Below are 26,371 nucleotides of genomic sequence, written 5' to 3'. Positions count from 1 at the left end.
CATATGAACACACACACATGCATGTACAGACACACACACACACACACACACACAATGTGTGCACTGTATGTAGCTGTACTCTGAAGGGGGCCCCCGGGGGAGACTGTGTCTCAGACACAAGAGGCAGAGCGAGGCAGAGAGAATAAGGCCTGTCAACCTCCCAGCATGCTCAGCCCCAGAGTATGACTCCTACTACCTCTGAAGGGGGGCGGCATCAAACAGACACACGCCTCCCGCTGGTTGCATTTGTTCCCCCCCCCCCCCCATGTGCTTAAGAATGCTTCACTTGATCTGGCAATCAGAATACCAAAGACTCTTGTGTACACTCTATCTGACAGCTCTACTGTAAGAGGGAAGGAAAAAACCTCGGCTGCACTGAAATACACCCTTTCAATAAACCCCCAAACGTTCCCCTTTTAGCTCTAAATGTTTCGGGAAAGTCAGAATGGTGTACATTTCATGCCTTTCAACTCGCGGCAAAGGTGCTCATTGGAATGTCGGGGATAATGGACCTGGAGTTTTGTGTGTTTCGCAGCTCTCTGAGGGTACAGAGCAAGAGCGTAGAGTTCAACTACAGCACCATGGAGGAGGTTGGAAGAAGGAGAGGAGGAGGAGAAGGGAGCTTCGTACTGGAGGATTGTGGCAAATGCGAGGGAGGAAGTGAGGGGATAGCATAGCGAGAGAGCATCTGCAGGGAAAGAGCAGTGACCTCGCCCCTGGCAAAGGAAACACTAATGCGAGCTGAGCAGGGCCACATGAGTCATAAATCTCGATTGTTTTCCTTCCCAGCTTCGAGAGGCATCCAATACAAGAGCCTGGTTGCCTCGGTTGCATTTTCCAGGGGCCAAGAGGGCCAATCGGGAGCCCTCCCTAGGAGGCGTCAATAACAAGGCAGTCGGGTCAGGCCACAGGTTGCCAGGATGTTGTGGCTCTGGTTCCTGTGGCTCTTATATGTTTGCATGGCTGGGCGCCATATGAACTTTCACCCTGAAGCGCCTGAGCTGGGGCCTGCAGATGGATGACAGTGAGAAACCACAGGCCACAGGGCTGAGGCCTGCTACTGATAACCTCTCTGCTCTATAGGGAGACAGCTGAGACGGCTTCCTGTTTCCTGTTTGAGACACAGGAAATTGAAAGTGACCACTCATCAAAACAGACAACCCTGAAAAACAAGGGTTGGCTTGCTTTTGAAAAAAATCCCTCCTTCCAGCAATTTGCTGAAGAGTAGCTAAGACTCTTATCTGTCACACAGGGCTAGTTTGAGTCTTCATAGCCTAGCCCAGCTCATTGATGTCTCTATAGCTTATGGAAATTAGCCAGCGACACCTATTGAAAATTACAGTAGGAGATGAGATCTGAGAGAGGACACAGCGGGATGTAAATCCGCTCTTGCCACACTACTAATTACACATCTTCCACAGCAGTGCCTGGAGGTGAGGCGAAGGGAGAGAAAGACTGGGAAAACTGTTCCCCCTTAATCAGGAGCCATGCACTGCTAATATGTTCCAAAAGCTTTGGGATGAGGTGTGTGGAGTGTGGGGTGGTGGGGGAGAGCGTGTGTGTGTATGTGTGTGTGTCTGTGTGCGTGTGGGTGTGCGTGCGTGCATGTGTGTGGTAGGCCTATATAAAATGTGCATGTGTGTGCTTGCTTGCCCATGAGTACTTTCATATGTATGTACTATGCAGTATAGGTATATAAACTGAGTGTGGTCCACAATAATTCACCCTGCAATCACATGAGAGTTGAGAGCCACTCACCCCGTTAAAGACGATTCAAAAGGCTGCCTGTTCTGGCTGTTTAGAGTGTTTACTGTAGAAGAACCCCCTCCCTGTTTATGCTAATGCATGTCAGTAGACTGCAGTTACCCTGAGGGGATGGCACATTAAGCACCGTGTTCAAATGTTAAGTGGAAAAGGGCTGATTCTGCTGCATCCTCGAACCGGAGGGGGAGTCAGGGGAAGGGTGTGAGGGAGGGAAGGGTGAGAGAGAAGGGGTTGAGGGAGAGAGGGGGGTGAAAGTTAGGGGACCGACTGACACGGCGAGGGTTTAAGACACTCTAGGGACACGCTGGGAATTCAATAACGGTGGGAAACGGGGAACGGTTTCATCGCAACTCAGCCATGTTCATGGACATAATGGTGCCAGCTGGAACTTCGAGACAGCACACGAGGAATATGGGTCTGATGAACTCTTGTCAAACCCTTCTGAGTTGCCACCGTGCCATTGGCTGCTAGGCGCTGGTGCGTGACCCTTATCGGACGAGCTCGCCCCCCATGGTAACAGGGCTCTACGACAGCCGATCCGCCCACTAGACCCTCCTGCCTCTCTACTAATGAAGACTCTCCAATTCTCTCCATTTCAAACCATCTCTATAGGGAACAACCACTACTGTGTCAATAACCATTCATCAAGGCCAAAGGCAAAGTCCATAGACTACTATTGTGTTAGGACAAGGGCACATTCCTCAAGAGCAAAGTCCCTGAAAAGGTATCAGGGCCTCAAATGCCCTTGGTCTTGAACTTTACAAGACCTTCCAGAGACAAAAAGTGAGTTATGAAACAAACAGTTACAAGGATGGTAAATACAGAGGGATTGGGCCCTGAGGCGTACACCAAGCTAGGCTATCCTGCCGTCTCCTGTAGATATGAAACATCAAAACAGCCTGCTACAGCCATCATTATGCCATCAGAGGCCATGAGAATAATCATAGCCTGTGTCATCATCATCAGTGGGAATTGACTTGGTCGAAAGACGCACTTATGAGAGAGTGCACTGCATTATCGCAACGATTACAGTGAGTCCCTCTAGGTGTGTGTGTGTGTGTGTGTGTGTGTGTGTGTGTGTGTGTGTGTGTGTGTGTGTGTGTGTGTGTGTGTGTGTGTGTGTGTGTGTGTGTGTGTGTGTGTGTGTGTGTGTGTGTGTGTGTGTGTGTGTGTGTGTGTAAGAAGAGAGAATCTCATGACACGTCAGTGCTCTGGGGGAACTGGTACATCCAGTACAGTCAGGTTGTCTGAACAGCAAGCTGTCCCAGCAGCTGTGGTGTAAAGTACTTAAGTAAAAACTACTTTAAAGTACTACTCAAGTCGTTTTTTGGGGGTATCTGTACTTTACTTTACAATATATATTTTTGACTACTTTTACTTCACTACATTCCTTAAGAAAACATTGTACTTTTTACTTGACACCCAAAAGTATTCGACAGGAAAATAGTCCAATTCACGCACTTACAGTATCGACCGAACATCCCTGGTCATCACTACTGCCTCTGATCTGGCGGACTCACTAAACACACATGCTTCATTTGTAAATGAGGCCTGAATGTTGGAGTGTGCCTGGGGGCTTTCCGTAAATAAAAATAAATACAAATGGTGCCATCTGGTTTGCTTAATACAAGGAATTTGAAATAATTTATACTTTTACTTTGATACTTCAGTATATTTTAAACCAAATACTTGTATACTTTTGCTCAAGTATTTTACTGGGGGATTTTTACTCGAGTCATTTTCTATTAATAAGGTATCTTTACTTTTACTCAAGTATGATAGTTGGGTACTTTTTCTACCACTGACCAGCAGAGGGAGGGAGTCTAGGAGGGAGGTAGGGAGAGAGGAGGGGGAATTACAATTTAGCAGTAAAGGTACGAAGGGAGAGATGCACAAGGATGGGAGAGATGCACAAGGATGGGAGAGAGGAGGAGAGGAAGACGTGGCCTAAAGCCAGAGCTCTCCACTTTACTAACAATGAACTATTCATGAGTTCACAGAGCAAATGAAGTCAGAGGAGCCGCTGGTACAGGGAGGGGGAGATGAATCTCTTAAACCTCCAGAGAGAATGAGACCTCACCTGACTGTACATACAGTACATTCTGGGTGAACATACTGTGTAGACATTTGAACACACACACACAAACACCGTATGAAGTGTGCATTCTCTAGTATATATCCTCTTATTCTATGGTAATAGACGCTACAGCCAAGTACAAGCCTGCAAAACATTGTTGGATGGCGTTTTTCAAAGTTTTTGAAAGTTATTTCCTTCAGAAGTTTCTGAGAAGAGGGTCACTTAGTTGGACAGCTCTGTAAAATTGGCCAACTTCAAACGGTGCACATTCTGTCAGGTAGAGGCTGAGAGAGGCTGATGGGATTGAGCTAGCTGATGAGATAGCCTAGCGGATAATGGCACTCCTTAAAGACACCATTTCACACAGTCATGACAGAGCCATCCCTCACCATGGCAACAACAACTACACTGATAATCGTGTCATCGTGACATCTCCGCTTAACGACAGCCATTTCTTTGTCTTGGTTGAGGGTTTAATGCTCTGTTAACGTTTGCATTTTCCCTCCAAAAAATAAATAAGGCCTTCAGTCACAACCCCTGCAGTGTGTGATGACCACGCTATTTCTGGTTCCAGACGTTTACTTGGAACCCAACGGTGCTCAGGTTATTAGAGAGACAGAGCTACAAAATAATGCAGCACCACACACAAACACACACATACACCCCACCCGCAGGCCTCTGTAAATACCAAGCGTTGCGAAAAATATGTTTCCCCATCCCAGACCCCATTTTTAGACTGAACTCTTTTTGGAAGTGGGCCAGTTCAACGAGACAAGGCATTACAGTAAATGCACGGCTGTGGCCAAGAATGTGACACGATAACAATGTTAATCATAATTATTGAAAAATAGCCATGCAATACGCCACTAGCCAGGACAATAAATAGTACTAATCTTCGACAGCGGAGAAACTAGAAGGCTTTCAAATGAAATGGACTCTCTGTTTTCTCTCAGTATCACCCTTCTACAACAAATCCCCCCCCATCGCCAACTATCTGTCCCAATCCATACTTTTTTACTCAAATATTTCAAATGTTAATAGACGAACACTCCCACACAGAGACCCAAGCACAAACAGGAGCCCACACACTGAGAGAGAGAGAGAGAGAGGGGAGGGAGAGAGAGAGAGAGGGGGGATAAACTTCATTAAAATGACCATTGATCTTCCTCTGGTCTGGCTCAGTCTCTGGTGTGTCTTTGGAACGTTTGTATAATGCTCTCATAGTTTAGTTTAGTTTGGAATACCAGCCTGGCCTCAGAACCATACACAATATACTTGATGTATTTCTGAGCAGTTCCAAGATGTATGATACCTGCTTATGGCATAGTTACTTGAGACATAAACTATAGTACAGAGGTTGGTCAAGGGAGGATTGGTAATCCAAGACAGTCTAGCAATCCAAAGGTTGCATGTTCGAGTCCCATCGGGGACAACTGTAGCATTTTAGCTCACCCTTCCCCTAAACCTTATTCTAAACTTACCCAATTCACCTAACCTGCTGCGTAAATTCAACTAACCATTGTTGTTTTAGTTCCCCTAACTTTTGTTGTTAGTTCCCCCTAAACGCCAAATTCTCCCCATAAATCTCTTTTATTGTTATGAAGCAACTTGCAACCTCGTCTCAGATAAAGACGTGCAATACTATAATTTCTCCAAGAAGCATGATAAATTATGTCAGCCTAATATTTATTCTAAAGTTCAACCACTATCCCATTCATTATGTAACCTAACGTAATGTAGCATACCATACTAAATGGAGTGACACAGATTTACCTACAGAATAATAGGAATTGCCCTGAGACCACGTTCGGAACACAGAGTAGAGCACAGAAACACCAATAGCAAATCAAAGAAGTGGAGGGAAAGTTATAGGCATCGGACAGCACTGTGTGTACCCATGAGGAGCTGGCCACACACACACACACACACACACACACACACACACACACACACACACACACACACACACACACACACACACACACACACACACACACACACACACACACACACACACACACACTCCCTTAGGAGAGAGACATTTAGGGCTGAGCCCTTGCTGTTATTAACTGACAGTATATTGGAAAAGTGTGTTAGTTGGGATTTGGAGAGGCCATAGGGTTAGAAGAAATACACACTGTGGTTCCCATTCTACTGACACAAAGAACGTAACAGCCATACACATTCAATCTATATCTGTCACGCTACTGTTCCTTTCTGACACCTGGATACGATCCGTGTGTCTCGAATGTCCATTTCCCAATCTAACCCGGATCCTAATCTAACACAGATTGTTTTAGCATTATTCACCGTTGGCCTTTTGCTGTCTTCCTTCCCTTTGAAAATGTCTCCTCGTCTGATTTAATTGCATCTGCAGAGGGAGAGTCTGACAGTGAGATTCTGGGGTCTAATGGAATATGAATGACATCAATTACAGCTCATGTTTTATGTGAGAGCCGCCTGCCATTTCAACTGTATCGGAGAGCATATTTACAGCACAGACGTGCAATTCTCTTTATGTATCTGGTAGAGGTCGACCGATTATGATTTTTCAAAGCCGATACAGATTATTGGAGGACCAAAAAAGCAGATATCGATTAATTGGATGATTTTTTATTTATTTATTTGTAATAATGACAATTACAACAATACTGAATTTTAACTTCATATATTTTTAACTTAATAAAATACATTAAGTTAAATAAAATCAATTTAGCCTCAAGTAAATAATGAAACATGTTCAATTTGGTTTAAGTAATGCAAAAACAAAGTGTTGGAGAAGAAAGTAAAAGTGCATTAGGTGCTATGTAAGAATGCTAACGTTTCAGTTCCTTGCTCAGAACATGAGAACATATGAAAGCTGGTGGTTCCTTTTAACATGAGTCTTCAATATTCCCAGGTAAGAAGTTTTAGGTTATTATAGGAATTATAGGACTATTTCCCTCTATACCATTGGTATTTCATTAACCTTTGACTATTAGATGTTCTTATAGGCACCTTAGTATTGCCAGTGTAACAGTATAGCTTTCGTCCCTCTCCTTGCTCCTCACTGGGCTCGAACCAGCAACACAACGACAACAGCTACCATCGAAGCAGCGTTACTCATGCAGAGCAAAGGGAACAACTACTAGAAGGCTCAGAGCGAGTGAGGTTTGAAACGCTATTAGCGCGCGCTAACTAGCTAGCCATTTCACTTCGGTTACACCAGCCTCATCTCGGGAGTTGATAGGTTTGAAGTCATAAACAGTGCAATGCTTGAAGCACAACGAAGAGCTGCTGGCAAAACGCATGAAAGTGCTGTATGAATGAATGTTTACGCGCCTGCTTCTGCCTACCACCGCTCAGTCAGATACTTAGATACTTGTATGCTCAGTCAGATTATATGCAATGCAGGACACGCTAGATAATATCTAGTAATATCATCAACCATGTGTAGTTAACTAGTGATTATGATTGATTGTTTTTTATAAGATAAGTTTAATGCTAGCTAGCAACTTACCTTGGCTTACTGCATTCTCGTAACAGGCAGTCTCCTTGTGGTGTGCCACGAGAGAGAGGCAGGTCGTTATTGCGTTGGACTAGTTAACTGTAAGGTTGCAAGATTGGATCCCCAGAGCTGACAAGGTAAAAATCTGTCGTTCTGCCCCTGAACGAGGCAGTTAACCCACCGTTCCTAGGCTGTCATTGAAATTAAGAATGTTTTCTTAACTGACTTGAGTAGTTAAATAAAGGTATATATTAAAAAAAGTTTTTTTAAATCGGCAAATCGGCGCCCCAAAATACAGATTTCCGATTGTTATGAAAACTTGAAATCGGTCGACCTCTAGTATCTGGAAAGCATCAGTTTCAGTCACGCCAGACTTTCCTATACAGACACACACACAGTGCAATCTTCCTCAACCATTTACAGTCAGAAGGGTCGAGGGCAGTATGGATGTCAGAATCACCACTAAGTGACCTGGTGTGACATTGGAGAAAATACCAATGCTTTGGATCGAGCACCTGGAATCTCATTGCGTCAACAGCCGACCCCCTGTGAAGGAAGCACTCCTCAGACTTCCCCGGGGCCACTGCTGACCCCAACTGAGACAGACAGAATCAATGTGATTGAAGCCTTCTGATATATTACCTGCCTCCCAGACTCACTGGAGAGAGAGAGGGAGAGTGTGCAAGTGAATATTCTCTCTCTTTCTTTCCCTCGCCTCGCTCTTTACTCACTCCCTGTTTTTCTCTTCCTCTTTCCCCTCTCTCAAGCACCAGCTCTCTACTCTCTCTATCATTCTCTCTCCCTCTTTCTCTCTCTCGCTCTACTCCCTCCCTAGCTGGCACTTTAAGCTTGATTGTGCTGTGCTCTGCTCGTTGGCTAATGGTCACCACCTGAATGAATCGCGACCATCCATCTCGTTTTACTGGGGGGAAAACAAGGTCAATGTTCCTGCCACAGTTTCACTCTTTTTCTCTTTATTTTCTCCCCCAAAACAAGCAGACACTATTGAATTACAGTACAATTGTGCTCCTCATTTGCCTGTAGCCTACACTTAAAAAATGTCCATCTGCCAAAGCTAGACGGGCCCAAGGATCATATACAGTTGAAGTCGGAAGTTTACACCTTAGATAAATACATCTGAACTCAGTTTTTCACAATTCCTGACATTTAATCCTAGTAAAGATTCCCGGTCTTAGGTCAGTTAGGATCACCACTTTATTTTAAGAACGTGAAATGGCAGAATAATAGTAGAGAGAATGATTTATTTCAAATTTGATTTATTTCATCACATTCCAAGTGGGTCAGAAGTTTACTTACACTCAATTAGTATTTGGTAGCATTGCCTTTAAATGGTTTAACTTGGGTCAAACGTTTCGCGTAGCCTTCCACAAGCTTCCCACAATAAGTTGGGTGAATTTTGGCTCATTCCCCCTGACAGAGCTGGTGTAACTGAGTCAAGTTTGTAGGCCTCCTTGCTCACTCACACAAGCTTTTTCAGTTCTGCCCACAAATGTTCTATAGGATTGAGGTCAGGGCTTTGTGATGGCCAATTTGTAAGTCGCTCTGGATAAGAGCGTCTGCTAAATGACTTAAATTTAAATGTAAATGGCCACTCCAATACCTTGACTTTCTTGTCCTTCAGCCATTTTGCCACAACTTTGGAAGTATGCTTGGGGTCATTGTCCATTTGGATGACCCATTTGCAACCAAGCTTGAACTTCCAAACTGATGTCTTGAGATGTTGCTTCAATATATTCACATCATTTTCCCCTCCATGATGCCATCTATTTTGTGAAGTGCACCAGTCTGCAGCAAAGCACCTACACAACATGATGCTACCACCCCAGTGCTTCACGGTTGTGATGGTGTTCTTTGGCTTGCAAGCCACCCCCCCCTTTTCCTCCAAACATAACGATGGTCATTATGGCCAAGCAGTTCTATTTTTGTTTCATCAGACCAGAGAAAATGTATCCAAAAAGTACAATCTTTGTCCCCATGTGCTGTTGCAAACCATAGTCTGGCTTATTTATGGTAGTTTTGCAGTAGTGGCTTCTTCCTTGCTGATTGCCCGTTAAGATTATGTCGATATAGGACTCGTTTTACTGTGGATATAGATACTTTTGTACCTGTTTCTTCCAGCATCTTCACATTGTCCTTTGCTGTTGTTCTGGGATGGATTTGCACTTTTCGCACCAAAGTACGTTCATCTCTAGGAGATAGAACGCGTCTATTTCCTGAGTGGTATGACGGCTACATGGTCCCATGGTGTTTATACGTACTATTGTTTATACAGATGAACATGGTACCTTCAGGCATTTAGAAATTGCTCCCAAGGATGAACTAGACTTACGGATGTCTACAATTATTTTTCTGAGGTCTTGGCTGATTTCTTTTGATTTTCCCATGATGTCAAGCAAAGAGGCACTGAGTTTGGTAGGCCTTGAAATACATCCACAGGTACACCTCCAATTGACTTAAATTATGTCAATTAGCCTATCAGAAGCTTCTAAAGCCATGACATCATTCACTGGAATTGTGATACAGTGAATTATTCATGAAATAATCTGTTTGTAAACAATTGTTGGAAAAATTACTTGTGTCATGCACAAAGTAGATGTCCTAACCGACTTGCCAAAACTATAGTTTGTTAACAAGAAATGTGTGGTTTTAATGACTACAACCTAAGTGTATGTAAACTTCTGACTTCAACTGTCAGACTTGAATGTAAGACAGTCCGCAGGTGATTGGTTTTCATACTTACAATATTCTCATCGTGGCTCTGCAGGCTTGTAACTATGGATTGGCATCAAGCCTAACATCTCAGACCATTAGTTTGCAAAGCTTTTTGGCACTGTGACCCACTTAAAGCCTTTCAGATGTTCCTCGGCTTTAACAAAATAAACCAAACTATGTCTACTGCCACAACCCAGTCTTTAGATGTGACGCAAGACAGACTGGCAAAACATCGAACCACCAATGTGTCATGACCAACTATTTGGAAAACTGCATTAAACTACTTAGGAAGGCCGAGATACTGAGATACTGACACAATGCCATATCAATACTCAGTCAATTGGCATTGCAAATGACAGGTGGTGAAATATGGGTTGTAGTTACAGATGGAGAAACGCTTCGACATTGAAGTCTGTGTTAGAACATGTAAAGTTAAATCTGCACCGTCATCATTAGACTAGCAGTGAATCAGCTCTATTCTAGTCATTCTATTTCTATGGATGAGCCATCCTCCATTCTGGTCTGGAGTCAGATCTTCAGGGAGAGATTTGCTGTAGGTCAGCAGAGTTCCACTCAAACAAAAGAGCTCCAGAGGATAGTTGCAGTTTTCATGATGGAGAGAGAAGCAACTCATAACTGGATCATTTGCACGGCTCAATCAGGTGTTTTGTCTTGTTCTGAATATGAGAGCTCAAAAGTTGGGATGCGGTTTTGCAAGAGAGGAAGGGGTAGGGGCATGAGTTGTAACTGTTTCAGACACAACCACAATATGCACATACACACTCTTCCTGTCTTCAAGAGGAGTAGTTTCACCATAGAACATGTGATCAAACCACAGCCCCATATATACTAGAGCTGGGAGATATGGACAAAAATCCATTTCACGATAAATTGCCTGAATTGATCCGAAAGCCATAAATAGAACAAATCATTTATAGCATTAATGTGCATGAATTATCCTTTAAACTACTGCTAATAGTTTGACGACTGTCGCCATCAATTGTCCTACTAACAATCTTACATATTAACAAATGTATTCAATTTAAAACATCAGATTTCTCTAGGATAGTCTTGTCAGTGACATACACCACCGTGCAAAGGCCTTTCAGCAAGGCTCTTCATTTAACACAGCGGCAGAAACAGGTGTCATGATGTTGGCCTGGGGGTAGGTTTATGACAGTCATAAATACCTCTTCCCCCTTTTTCCTCTCTCTACCCTACTGATGTGAAATTTGAAAACCCCTTGGTTAACATAGAGATTCTGGGAACATCAGAAGGTGGGGGGAAATGAACTATATTCTGGTAATCCGACCAATTGAACATATGCAGTGTTACTTAATGAATATGATGTCAGTTCGGTTGTCATCTGAGACATTCTCATCAATGATAAGATGACATAAACTCTACAGTGGAAAGTCTACACATCAGAGTTATCGGATTCACATGGAATTGTTGTTCAATTTAAATGTTTGAATATGAAATTATTAGCTTTTAGCTTCTAAAATGTGAGATTTGGGTTTTCATAGGGTAGGGCTCTGCTCAATCAGTGGCCCGCCCCTGTGAAGGGACATGGGTTATAAAACTTTTCAAACACGCCCTCCTCTCCCTTCCTATATAAAGCCTTGACGACAATATAACCTTCTGTTCCGAGGAGGTGAGGACGACGGTCCGATGTCCGAATGGTTCAGATAATAACTACAGAACGAAGCCAACATCAGCGTGAGCTTTGGTTGCGAATGGTATGCACTTTGAACTCTTATTCACTACAGAAGTGATACCTCCTAGCCGTTGAGTTAGCAACAGCAGCTGCAAACGAGGGTTAGGAAGGAACAGGCAGAGTATCCCGTCCATCACACAACGATGTTACTACAACGTATCCAGTTGGCCACCAGAGACATTCTTCAAAGGACAAAGGACTCAGTTTGGCAACACGGCCTTCCATCTACCACCAACCTACTAAAGCGCAGCTCAGAGTAAATATTTATTGTATTTTCCTTTTCCAAATGGGCGGTAATTTAGAATGCATGAGATACTGTATTTATGATAGCACAGCTTCTTCCTTTGCTACTCAGTCTTCCCGCTCTTTCACTCAAACCCAGCCCCTTTTCTTTTGTGTAACAAGCTGTCATATCTGTTCCGCCCACTAGGGATGTTTTCTTTTATGACGTAATTTGTAATCAAGTTATGATTAATTATGTGTATGTGTAATTCGGTGTGATTAGTTAGGTATTTAGTAAATAAATAATTAAACCCAATTTTGTATTGCTGATTCAACTTGTTAGCCAGGGTTCGTGAAGATAACCAAGAATTTAACAACATTCAGATTAAACTGAATTAAGGTGACGATTAATAATGACTGCTATTGATGTAAAATATTACTAGGTCTTTAAGAGTTTATTCGGAAGATAACAGCTCTATAAATATTATTTTGTGGTGCCCCGACTCTCTAGTTAATTACATTTACATGATTAGCTCAATCAGGTAATATTAATTAAGGATAAATGATTTTATAGAATAGCACGTCATATCACTTAATCCGGCATAGCCAAAGACACGACACAGGCAACAGGTGATGGAACCATGACGACACAACAGTCACCATGAAACCTTGCATAATCCTTTGCATCACGACGTATCATGCTGAAGTACGGAAGTGGATCGAGCAACACGGATTTGGAGAGGTATGACAATGAGTGTGTGGAATTGTTTGTCGAGAGTGGCTCTTTGCAAAACTGGCCGCTATAGCTTATTAATTTCCCTGCGATTCTTATCCGTTTCACAATCTCCTCATTACCCACACACCTTTCCTCTTCTGCCGAAACTGCATAAACACTTGAGGCCTTGTGGTTTAGGGTTCTTTCCCGAAACCGCTAATGAACTCCAGCACGGAACATACAGGCTACACACAGAGTCCTACTACGCCTCTGTTACTCCCAGATATCACCACCACTGATCTACTCCGCTGACTCCACTGAGCCTCCAAGGCATCAGAAGACTTTGCTTTTCATTACAAGGGATTCACAGCGGCATTTCTCACCTAGTTTGTTCACGGCAGACCTCCTTATATTCTCTCTCCAGTCAAGATTAACAAACGAGAAGACACCTCCATTGCCGAGGGGGGTTGTAGTTGTAGTTGCAGTGGTATATTTTTTATTTGAACATTTATTTAACTAGGCAAGTCAGTTAAGAACAAATTCTTATGTACAATGATGGCTTACACCGGCCAAACCCGGACAACGCTGGGCCAATTATGCGCCCCCCTATGGGACTCCCAATCACGGCCGGTTGTGATAAAGTCTGGATTCAAACCAGGGTGTCGGTAGTGACACCTCGAGCACTGAGATGCAGTGCCTTAGACCGCAGCGCCACTCGGGAGCCAAAAACCAGCAAAGATGCAAACCTCGCTGTGAATAACCCCAGCTAGTAAAATGTTAGTTTCTCATACTCCTTCCCTTCCATTGATGTTAGAGAACCGAGGTTCAGCCCCTTGTCACATACACTTAGAGTGTAATTAATGATCTGCAATCTGGCTCGAACACACACACACATAAACAATTGTTAGTCGCTTATCGAGGCTGTTTATTTCTTGTTTGTTTTCTTTTTCGATGGACACAGTAGGCAGAGAATTGGAAATTGCCTTTCCCGATCCAATCATGCAAACTCGATGGAAGAAAGGGGAATCTGTGCTATGGTCCCTAATGAGTAACAGAGTAACATTACCTCTGTTTGATTAAGAGCTTAATTGTGATTGTAATTAACAAATATAACCTCATCTGGCCACGACGGCCTTCTAAGTGGCCAGTTAATTAAAGGGCTAATTCCCAACCAATGTTGACCGAGGTGAAAATCGCTCCGGAAACGCTCGGGTGGACTGGCGTTATCCATTTCCTTGTTCCTCGTTAATAGAACCGTGTCACACAATGTAGAATTGGAGATTGAGACAGAAGACACTGTAGCTATAAGAAGCTTGTATTGTCCGCACAGCACTGCATACTGTATTTCCCCATAGAGGCCCTTATAACCTGATTCACTCACAGACCTGGTTTCTAAGAGAATAGGCTCATTCAACAGGAATACAGCTTCTACTCTGACCTGAAAGCGTCTTTGTGTGTCCTTGGGCAAGATGCTTGAGCTGTATGGATGAATGATTTCTAGAATATGACTTACTACAGTAATAACATATGGTATAGATGGCAGACCCGTTGATAATATCAGGGAACAGAAGTTTAGCCTAGTTGTTGTCCATTGTAGTAGCAGAACTGTCGCTGTGACAGAGCTAAAATACCCAAAAAGAGAGACATGGTAAGAGGACAGGGGAGAGAGGGAAAGAGAGACACAGGAAGAGGACAAGCAGGAAGGGAGAGTTATGGGGACTGGCGAGCCTGGCCCTCTCTAGTGTCTCCTCTTTGACCTGCGCTGTTCGGAGATGTGCCAGATTTACACACATCTTGTTTCTGACCAATTAGACAGGAATAAAAGCTGGGGATTGGAGCCGTGGGTTAAAACTGGGCCACTTAACACTCATTCTCTCCCTCTCTTCATTTCCCTCTCTGGCATTTACAGGGGCAGGAGGGAGAATATAGCCTGTGCGGCAGGTAGCGCCAGTGGTTAGAGCATTAGGCCAGGAACCGAAAGGTTGCTGGTTTGAATCCCCGAGCTGACAAGGTAAAAATCTGTCGTTCTGCCCCTGAAAATGTCAGTTATCCCACTGTTCCTTGGTAGGCTGTCATTGTAAATAAGAATTTGTTCTTAACTGATTTGCCTAGTTAAATAAATACACTGAAGACAAAAAGAAAGCAGTCTCATTGGGCACCTAGTAGAGATGTCAATTCCACCTGCGGCAAACAGGGCCTGGGTATTGTTCCTGCCCTCACACACTCACCCATACACGTGGGCGCTTGTGTGAGAACTGAGCGGTCAGAAAGCATGTGCAGTGTGGCATGACAGTTGAACTGTACGAGCATGAGCACACAGAGGCAGAATCCCATGTCCTGTTTAACTCTGTCTGTCTCCATCTTTCCTCTCACCCAGTAACCAGTCCTTGACAACACAACACAGTCCCTTTTGCTCTATCTCATTGCTTTGTCTCACTTCCTCCAGATCTCTCACTCTCTCTCTCTCTCTCTCTCTCTCTCTCTCGCTCTCTCTCACTCTCTCTCTCTCTCTCTCTCACTCACTTTCTCGCTTTCTCTCTCGCGCTCTCTCTCGCGCTCTCTCTCGCGCTCTCTCTCGCGCTCTCTCGCTCGCTCTCTCTCGCTCGCTCTCTCTCGCGCTCTCTCTCGCGCTCTCTCTCTTGCTCTCTCTCTCGCTCTCTCTCCTGCTCTCTCTCTCGCTCTCTCTCTTGCGCCCCCTCTGGTGTCTGTGCAGCTAATAATGTCAGCGATAGCAGCGACAGGGTGCAGCTAATGACACAAAGGGGAGGGAGATGTGCTCATTAGTCCTTTCCACGTTAGTGTGCAACATGGACGAGTCTCTGCCTGAAGAGGGAAGAGAGCAAAGCCATAGACCTGGGAGACAGATATGAGAACGGGCGAGAGGGAGAGAGAGAGAGATTACAATGTTTTTTTATGGGAATAAGGAATAGTCTAATAAGTCAAATGGAAGTCTAAAGAACAACAACAACAACAAAAACGCAAAGACATAATTTACTCCAACTTCAATGTAATTTCCAAAACGTAAAATCCAAAATCTGTGGTCCTGTGGCCCCATAAACAAGGCCAACACTGTGATTGAACTGTAAGACCAGGTTGCTTTTACTGGAAAGTGACACAGCACACAGGCAACGGTAAACAAGTAGGGTTGCATGTGAAAAGTACAACAAACAAACTGATTTCCCGGACGAGGAGGGGGCGGGAGAGGGCAGATCAACATGTAGCATGTTCTACAGAAAAGTGTTTCTGTGTCATTTGGCAACACATCTGTAGAAAGTCAAATGGTCAAGTCCGCCACGTCAGCAAATCCCTTTTATCTACCTCTAGCTGTATGTGACTGCTGGACTCTCGGTCCTTTTAACTCCAATGTGATCTAAACGACGCTCTAATACAAATACACCCACCACAACACACACACTCGGAGCTCAAAAAGCCTCTCCCTGAAATGAGAGAAAAGAAGTTGCGTAATAAATAGGTCCTCCTTCACTTGGTGTTTATGAAGTAGTGGGCTACTCTCTCCCTTAAACAGTGAGGCACCGATGATAGCCTCAAAGTGCCTTCCCTGGTAGAGAGGCCAGGCAGAATTAGTCTTGAAACCCTGACCCTAGGAAACAGTGACTCGGGTCTGGTTTCAATTGCAGACTCATTTGGCAACTTCAATAGGGGGGGGGGAATTGTTCCGAGATGGGTCCTCTTCAGACAGACAACTCTCCCAACAAATCACAAGGCAGACATGCCAGAACGTCACGATTCAAAATCATTCTTTGCAGTCAAAACCTTTGCAGTGTTTTTAGTGAAGGTAGTTGATGCAAACGAGCCACATTTCCAACACGCAATCAAAAACAATGTACCTGAATGGTCTCCATCATGCGAGCTACGATGTACTATTTCATTCAAGCAGATATAGTAACCTAGGCAGTGATGTAGTTCCTCCAGTGGTTCCCAAACTTGTTATAGTTCCCCTTCAAACATTCAACCTCAAGCTGCGTACCCCCTCTAGCACCAGGGTCAGCGCACTCTCAAATGTTTTTTTTTTTTTGTTGCCACACACACACTATACGATACATTTAATAAACATAAGAATGACTGTTTTTGTCACAACCCGGCTCGTGGGAAGTGACAAAGAGCTCTTATAGGACCCATGGCACAAATAACAATATAATAACAATCAATCATTTTGCTCTTTATTTAGCCATCTTTTTCAAATGTGAATCACATTTTTATTTGGCGTACCCCCGACGGCACGCGTACCCCAGTTTGGGAATACCTGCTCTATGCAAACACAGTCCATCACTGAAACCAGACCCTAGTCACTGTTGCCTAGGATCGGCTTTATGAGACTAAGGCATTCAAGATGTGCTGTAACATAATATTTTCCTTCCAGAGACGAAGCTACCTTCCTGGCTCTCAACACACACACACACACACACACACACACACACGCACGCACACACACACACACACACACACACACACACACACACACAAGGTAATCTAGGACTTGTGACTCTATTTAAGAGGGAAACACTCACATACCTCTTGAAAAGCATGCCCCTACAGAGACTTGCCCTGGAGCTAGTGCCCTCTGTACAAAGGGAGAGGGGAAAAACTGCCTTCATTGCAAAAAGGATGCAAGCTAACAGCTCCTCTCCAATGCCATCCATCCTTCCTTTCCTCTCTCCTGTTCTCTCGCTTCACTCATGTTTTCCCCCCGGGCTCTTTCCTGTGGGGATGGGCATCACCTGACATTGTTCGACTTACATCTACTCAAACCACCGTGACTGTACTCTGCTTCAGTCACAGAAATGTTTCTTTGTCTGTGCACAGGCCGACCCAAGCAGAGTAGGTATTGCATTGACGTGTCTGTAATATCACGCTCAGCTGCTATCGACTTGCGCAATATTCCAATACACAACGGGCTCAGCTGCAAACTGCTCCACATGCGCGGGCCAGAGAAAACAACGGGCTCACATAACCAACCCCAGCGTCTGACATTTGCACTTCTTCCACCGAGCCAGTGACGAAACACAAACATTTCCCGCTCCTCCACCCCCACAGAGACCCGCAGGGAGGGGGGGGGTGGGGGCATCCTTCCTTTCCAACCTTCCTTGAAGTCATCTCAAATCTAATTGGTTGGATTGGTGAAAGCAATATAGGATGGTAACGTTGCTTATTAGGCTTATTATTACCTATCCAATCAATTATAGACCTGTGCTTACCTCAAGGAAACAAGACAGGAAACCAAGAAGGAAACGAGGAAGGTAACAACGAAGGATGGATTTGTAAAATATTCCAACAGGGGCATGGCCCCGCTCGGTAAGCGGCAATTTCCCAGCCCAGGGTGAAGTCCCCTCGTGCACCTGGCCCTGAGCTGGAGACAGGAAGAGGAGGTTGAGGGAGGTCACCGCCCACAGCCAGTTGGAGGGTTGAGGGAGGTCACCGCCCACAGCCAGTTGGAGGACAGCAGCAGAACACAGCGCCTGTTTTTAACAGGAGCTTCTAATTCAACCAGTCACCCATTTCTTTTTCTCAACTCATAGGGGTTTTCACAAGATAGACAGTCAACATATCTTCAGAAGTTGGCTGGTGGTGTTTCTTTGGGGGGGGGGGTGTGAGGGGGTGGGAGACTGATTAACTCTACAGTGGCGGAAGTGAGAGACAACAAAACAATAAGTTTTATGAGGTACAATTTGCTTGTTGTTCACCACGATGTTCCGCTGGTTGTGGGAATACTTCAAGAAGAACCTCAAAAGTACTCGCTCAGAGTGAGTTTTCATTCGGAAAAGGACAACTGATTTGGCCTTAAATGATCTGTCGTCTCAGACAGGTCTGACAAAGCAGATGAAGCTTATATGCTGGACTGGTGTTTGGATTTTCCGTTTGTTATGACAGTTGTGGCAACCCTTCAGAACACAATTACCCAACTTCTTATTCAAATGACAACCAACATGGTCAAAACACAAGCTGAGATACGCAACTCACATGCACGAGTATGGGCGCGCACACGCACACACGCACGCACACACACACACACACACACACAGAACCCTGAGGGACTGTAGCCTTATCGCAACATAGTGAGGCTCTCTGCCACAGAAAGCCTGCAATGTGTCCGTCCCTTCGCTGCAGTACTCTGAACAGCAAGCAGTGACGCTGATCCCCTTCACTGTGTTACGGTGTCCCCATACAAATATCACACACACACACACACACACACACATATCCATTGTGTCCTCACGTTGCAGTCGTACATTCAGCACATGCACATTCACTGCCTGCATTTGCCTGTGCCGACACATCCAGCTCTAGAAAAATACATAGAGAGAAGAGAGAAAATCTTTGGGAGGGAGACACTTTTAAAAAGAGCTGCTTCATGTTTGGTGTGTGTTTGCTGTGCAGACAGTAAGATAATACAGATAAAGAGGTGTGTGTACGTGTGCGCGTGTGTGTGTGTGTGTGTGTGCGTGTGTGTATTCCTCGATTCATGTCAGACGTTCTGTTTGCTCTGACGATTGTGTTTGTTCTGACGTGCCTCCGCAGCACCGTAACTATACTCTGATTTTCTACACTGGCTAATGACCTTGTCTGAAGGTAAAGCAAGGAAGATGTGAACAATTTCAAAAGAGAAGAGGTCAACTTCCTGTTGATTCAGCAATGACTAGAACAGACTTGGGGTAATCTGCCCAAAGCCCCCTCCCTGATGTCAGCTCTTCAAGAGCCAACAAGGCAGCACCAAAACCATGCAGGATCCCAATGAGGCAGAATATCAGATAGTTAGAAGGATACAGAGGGAGAAATGTCCAAATGGAGGCCATTTCCACCTGATGAGGACTAGCAAAGGAGGATTGGCTTGCTGGGCTGTCTGTCCAAACACAAACATGCCCGCACGCACACACACCTGAACAATTGGCTTTGTTTAGAGGAATCATGTACTTACCGCCTCTGCATTTTGTTGAGAACCTGAAGCCCATTCACATTTGGCACGACATGAGCTGCCAACCGTTGGTTTGGGCTGATCATAAGATCACAAGGCAAACCTCTCGCTGCCGTAGCAAGTTATTTTCCCCTCAAATATCAAGTGTTTATAGCCCTGCTGTTGCAATGTCCGCCACAGCAGTCAGACAGCAACTCAATATAGCCCGTGGGGACAATTTGCTACAGCTCATTCTCCATCATACTTCATAAATGCCCGGAATATTAAGGGTTTGGATGCATGTTGTTTTTGTGTTTATCTTACATCTCTATGACTATGTACCCCGACAAACCACAGGCACGGCCTGCATCTGAAATGGCACCCTATTCCCTGTATGGTGCACTACTTTTGACCAGGACCCATAGGTCTCTGGCCAAAAGTAGTGCACTATGTAGGGAACAGGGTGTCATTTGGGATACGGACGTGGGATTGGCATTGTGAATGCGAGGGACCAGGAATAGAGACGATGATTCTTGGAGTCAATTTGCACTGTACAAATGATTTATAACTATGTTCTGGCCCAACGACCATCAGCTCAAGGAAAAATCGGCCCACAGCTGAATGTAATTGGGGACCCATGCACAACACTATACTGTAGATAGCCTGGCACTAGAGCCAGCCAGATAGTTGTTAACCTCTATGCTTTTCTAAAGCACTGTGGGGGTTTGTTTTTTTGTTGGGGGGGGGATGTTTCATTCAGTGCTTCATTCAAGAGTGCAACTGAAACATACACTAGACTAGAGTGGACACAAATCTTTGGGAGGATGCAGTGGAAATCCCCTCCTTCCAGGTCAGTGGGCCTATACTCAATGACCTCCAGGCAGAAACCTTGCCTATCTCAACAAAATATAATTGTAAAATGTCACATTGACATTCACTTTCTAAGAGTGCTATCAAAGCTGTGGAAATAAGTCAGGACGTTCCCACTGATTCAATACTAGGACACACAGGTTAGTGACCATGGTGTGGGACTGTTGGGTATCACTTAACCACATGACCAAGTGACAACATGCCACATCCGTCACATGAAATGTCCCAAAGTCATCCACTTCCTGTTTGTCCCAACACTATCCACTGTCTCCTCTGCTCTCTCCCCTGCCTCCTCTGCTCTCTCCCCTGCCTCCTCTGCTCTCTCCCCTGCCTCCTCTGCTCTCTCCCCTGCCTCCTCTGCTCTCTCCCCTGCCTCCCCTTCTCTCTCCACTACCTCCTCTGCTCTCTCCCCTGCCTCCTCTGCTCTCTCACCTGCCTCCTCTGCTCTCTCCCCTTCTCTCTCCTCTGCTCTCTCCCCTGCCTGCTCTGCTCTCTCCCCTTCTCTCTCCCCTGCATCCTCTGCTCTCTCCCCTCTCCCCTGCTCTCTCCCCTGCCTCCTCTGCTCTCTCCCCTCTCTCTCCCCTGCCTCCTCTGCTCTCTCCCCTACTCTCTCCCCTGCTCTCTCCCCTGCCTCCTCTGCTCTCTCCCCTGCCTCCTCTGCTCTCTCCCCCTGCCTCCCTCCCCTGCTCTCTCCCCTGCCTCTGCTTTCTCCCCTGCCTCCTCTGCTCTCTCCCCTGCTCTCTCCCCTGCCTCCTCTGCTCTCTCCCCTGCCTCCTCTGCTCTCTCCCCTGTCTCCCCTTCCCTCTCCCCTGCCTCCTCTGCTCTCTCCCCTGCCTCCTCTGCTCTCTCCCCTGCCTCCTCTGCTCTCTGCCCTACTCTCTCCCCTGCCTCCTCTGCTCTCTCCCCCTGCCTCCTCTGCTCTCTCCCCTGCCTCCTCTGCTCTCTCCCCTGCCTCCTCTGCTCTCTCCCCTGCCTCCTCTGCTCTCTCCCCTGCCTCCTCTGCTCTCTCCCCTGCTCTCTCCCCTTCCTCCTCTGCTCTCTCCCCTGCCTCTGCTCTCTCCCCTGCCTCCTCTGCTCTCTCCCCTGCTCTCTCCACTGCCTCCTCTGCTCTCTCCCCTGCCTCTGCTCTCTCTCCTGCCCCCTCTGCTCTCTCCCCTGCCTCCCCTTCTCTCTCCCCTGCCTCCCCTTCTCTCTCCCCTGCCTCCTCTGCTCTCTCCCCTGCCTCCTCTGCTCTCTCCCCTGCTCTCTCCCCTGCTCTCTCCCCTTACCTCCTCTGCTCTCTCCCCTGCCTCCTCTGCTCTCTCCCCTGCTCTCTCCTCTGCTCTCTCCCCTGCCTCCTCTGCTCTCTCCCCTTCTCTCTCCCCTGCCTCCTCTGCTCTCTCCCCTGTCTCCTCTGCCTCCCCTTCTCTCTCCCCTGCCTCGTCTGCTCTCTCCCCTGCCTCCTCCGCTCTCTCCCCTGCTCTCTCCCCTGCCTCTGCTCTCTCCCCTGCCTCCTCTGCTCTCTCCCCTGCTCTCTCCCCTGCCTCCTCTACCCTGAGTCAGTGAGGATGTGTGACACAGTACAGACATACGCTCTCCCTCTCAGGTATTACTGGACTTCCCAGAGCTGAACAACAGCAGGCTGATGCCATACCCCTGGAGGTAGTCCTGTAGCAGTCTGCCCAGAGCAAGTTGGTTATGCAAACATAATAGCAGTGTGTGTGCAGACAGTGCTGTGTGTGTGTGTTTGCCCATAAAATCATCTTCATTATCCTCAATGCCTCATATGCATTGCTTCTACACCTGCATTGCTTGCCGTTTTAGGCTGGGTTTCTGTACAGCACTTTGAGATATCAGCTGATGTACAAATGGCTATATAAATCAATTTGATTTGATATCTACAACCATTGTGTTATCCACTAACCATTATGCATATCATTTTGTGTAGTCACTGACAATTTGTGTGACTGTAAGATGTCTAGCCTAAAAACCTTATCAGAGATCACAGAGAGCATGTTTGGACCATCTTTTCCATATTATTGGGAGGTGAACCCTCCTTCTGGCCAGTGGTCACATCAAAAACCCTCTTTTCGTAGGCAGCTCGATGCTGAATTTTGCACATGTTGATGACTTGTATATTACATTGCAGTGGCATTTCTTATTGTGACAATTGGTTTGCAATGCCTTGGCGGTTTAGGGCTGGGATCCCCCAGCTGGTGTGTAGATAACTGTATTACACTGTGACTGCTTATCATCTTACCTCCTTGACTTTCTCCCGACGCTGAAGGGTCTGAGGGTCGCTCGGCTTGCCATGTTCGATCCCCAAAGGCGGCTTTAGCAGACATTTTTTAAACTTGTTGTAATCGAAAGAAGTATCCGTGTTGGCACCCTGGTTAGAAGACGAGGTCACTTTCTCATCCTTAGAAGCCGACTCCGTTTTAGACCTCGACAGCATCATGTCCTCTAACGCTTCCCCGCCAGCGTCTTTCTTATCCGTTTTAGCCTCATTGGCGACAGAGGGCTTGCGGCTCAAGGCTTTGAGTTTTGTGCTCGTCTCCCCTTTGGCCGAAGTGATGCCCCGGAGATGTTCTGGGTCCTTTGCTCCCTTCTTAAGATGCTCCCTCACATCATTCTCAGACCCTACCGTTACTGGTTGGCTCTCCGTCTTTGAGAGAAAAATACGTTTCAAACGGACAGAGTCGGGTAAGAAGAATAAGGCCCCGAAACACAGAGTTACCAAGCCCGAGAGAAAAAGTAGAAACACGAATTTCTGGGATAGGCGAAGACCCATGCCCGATGCTGACACACCGGGCAACTTTCGGAAAACCATTGAAATTGTTTTTCTTTATTATTGCCTTTATTTATTCAGCAGTAGGCTATAGGTTACAATGGTTGTACAACACTCCACGTTCACACCCTCTCCGCTGGAAAGCTCCCCTATGTGTCTTGTTTCATGTGTAAAAGTTGATATCAGGGGCTGAAAAACACACCCTTGTGACCAACTGATTGCCACGACTCTCCTTATCGTGCAATCGATTGGACCTGCATCAGTAAAGGTTACCTTTCAAATGTAGCAATCGCGTTTGGCAATGAGACCAATAACGTGCACATCACATTAGCATGTATTGGTTATGACAGTCATAGCACACGCGTTTGATGTTTTCTCTTTTTTTTTCAATATCTCACATTCACAAAGAAAACGACGGGTTTCTAATAAATGCCACTGTGTTTGCGTAATCCGCACTAAATCTACGGATGTGAAATAACGAAAAATGCCGGAACCTACACTAAAATGACACAGATGTTGCGTTACTTTACGTAGCTTATTGATCATAAAATGCACCCATCACAAAGCCAAAGTAAAGTTGATCTTATCTTCATTATTCCAAGGCGCGACAATCACTGGCAAATACATCACCGGATGGTAAAAGCATGCGTCGAGCGTCTTTATCAGCAGGTCCGTTCATAGCGGTCCCCGTTGCAGGTCACAGAATGATCTGTAAAACCGAAGAATCACAAGCACAAGCGTCTGGTTTTGTATCCTGTAAGGTAGGCGGATGCTGCTGCTGTATGAACGTGTATATTTATTCATGCCGCCACCGTCAGTTAGAAATTTGCACGTTCTTCAGTCTCTCATCATATCTGAATACGCAGCACACAACCCACACAGCGAAGGTGAACGAAGACCGTGTCGCATACACACGCAAGAATTTGTTTTAGCTTCCAAAAAATCCGTAGAATGGAGGCTAAAAAAACACCATCCAAGAGATATAGTGCAGCTTGCAGTTCAATCCCATCAACACATCGTGTCTTCCACTCGCCGACTATGGTTTGTCTTCCCGTGCGCACCCTTGCTGTACCGTATTCGCCCGCTTGCTCGCCATCAGCGCAGAGAAGTAGAAATATGATATAAAATATAGGCTTGAGTGAAACGAATACTGTCGCTAAACCGAGTGGGTTGGTCGGGCTCTCTTGATGGATACCCACAGCGGCTTGTCAAAACATGGTAAAGGCATACGAACCCACAGTCGAAGGGAGGACCAGCAGCGGGGGGTTTATCGGGCTCGCTGGGCGGTCAATTATGAACCAAAGTGGCTGTGGGTCCTATTCTCAGCATTGGATAATCTCATTTTAGCCTACCGACTGGGTGGGGCATATATATCGATAAGATTATAGATATTAAACTATTTTTTTGCCATTGGCAAAAAAAAAATCCATGTCACCGGTCATACATGAATAACTTAATTAAAGTAGCCAAAATAGTCTTCATGATGAATAGACTTCCAAAGTGATGTGTATGTCTCTAGACAACATCTAATATGAAAGGCAATAACATTGATCAGATTCAACATGGGATGTGTAATGAAGAATCGTACGTGTCCGTTGCGTAGAACAGTATGCTGATCACATGCCAAAAGTTTGGAAAGTTCTACCTCTGCATATAAGAGAGAGGAGGGCAGATGATAAATTGCAGACATACTGTTGTCCAGGGACAAAATAAGATAAATGGTCCCAATTAACATGGTTGTAGCCATTAACTAAAGAGCTATGCACAGCACTATCAAACCAACTGGTAGGAGGGGAGGGTGTGGTGGGCACCATCAGAGAGTTTACAGGACAACTATAATGCATGGTGAACAAAAATAGGTATTATAGTCTCTCTCTTTCTCTGGGCCTAATAATGCTTAGTTTGTGGAATCTTGGGTGCATCTGCTTCAGTGACATTGGGCTCAGAATAATGTTCAAATGTTTGTTGAGCAGTTGTTTATGCAATTCTCACACTCCATTTGACCCCAGAGTCTGACTGTCAACACATCTCCCACTGTAGGTGTAATTCAATCAGACTAGATGCTTGTAATTTGCAGCGAAGCTAGCAAAAGAGGAGAATGAACCGTTAAATTACCCCATGTATTTCTTTGCAACGTGGTCTCAGAGCATTTCTTATAATGCTGTATGTAAATCCGAGACACTCCATTTAGTATGATATATTACATTTAGTATGATATATTACATTTAGTATGATATATTACATTTAGTATGATATATTACATTTAGTATGGGATGTATTCATTTGTGGATCTCATCTTCCATTCCGTATGATATGTTATGAATTGCAATTTTTTACATTACGAATTTGCAAAGCGTACAATACGGTACAACATTTGCTAACGTATGATATGTTACCAATTCCAATTTCTTGTAGCTCACGTTAACTAGGTGGCTAACGCTAATGGTAGCTAGCTCTAGGTGTTAAGCTAGGAGTGAGGTTAAAGGGTTAAGGTTAGGCGAATGGTTAGCTAACATGCTAAGTAGTTGCAAAGTAGCTACAAAGTAGTAAGCAGTTGCAACATTGCTAATTAGCCAACATGCTAAAGTTGTCCGTGATGAGATTCGAACACACAACCTTTTGGTCGCCAGACGTTCATAAGGTGGCATAACCAGCTATAAATTAACAGAATATATGTCACAACAGGTGTAAATATATGGGTCATGACAGTGTTATCACCATATTATGACAGGCTATGACAAGTTATGTCAGCTGTTATGACAAATATGGTGTCATAACAGGTTACGACACTGGGTGTCAAGTCAAATGTTACCAATCAATGTGTTTCAATGGTGCAATTTGCAGTTGAGTTGGCATGGAGATCTGTATGTCAGTGACAGGCTAGTTTATCATGAGGATAAACGAGATACACAATACACTCCCAGCACTCTTATTGCAAGCAAGATGTATCATTCAGTGTATCCTTGAAAGTACATTTCTTTGTGCCTTGCTTTCTCTCATTGTTGAAACAGTACAGTTCAGATGGGTTCACTGCATGGATATCATGTCATACATACTGAATGTTGGTGGTCCACAAAACAGCCTTGACACATATGGAAAACAGTGTTGT

The 26,371-nt window shown here is 45.2% G+C and overlaps 1 protein-coding gene across 2 annotated transcripts in view; it reads right to left on the bottom strand.

Annotated features, from left to right (window-relative positions):
• Positions 1-24,552, bottom strand: part of LOC135522378 (mannosyl-oligosaccharide 1,2-alpha-mannosidase IA-like) — a 221,143-nt gene extending 196,591 nt beyond the window's left edge. The window contains exon 1 of one of the 2 annotated variants that reach the window (XM_064948566.1): positions 22,735-24,552. In XM_064948566.1, coding sequence (XP_064804638.1) covers positions 22,735-23,304 — 570 coding nt within the window. In that variant the 5' untranslated portion in view covers positions 23,305-24,552. The remainder of the gene's footprint in view (positions 1-22,734) is intronic. The other variant, XM_064948567.1, reaches the window with a different exon arrangement.
• Positions 24,553-26,371: the final 1,819 nt, after the last annotated feature.

Source organism: Oncorhynchus masou, chromosome 30, assembly GCF_036934945.1.
Source record: "Oncorhynchus masou masou isolate Uvic2021 chromosome 30, UVic_Omas_1.1, whole genome shotgun sequence".
Taxonomy (NCBI): domain Eukaryota; kingdom Metazoa; phylum Chordata; class Actinopteri; order Salmoniformes; family Salmonidae; genus Oncorhynchus; species Oncorhynchus masou.
This window is presented reverse-complemented; position numbering and strand designations above follow the sequence as displayed.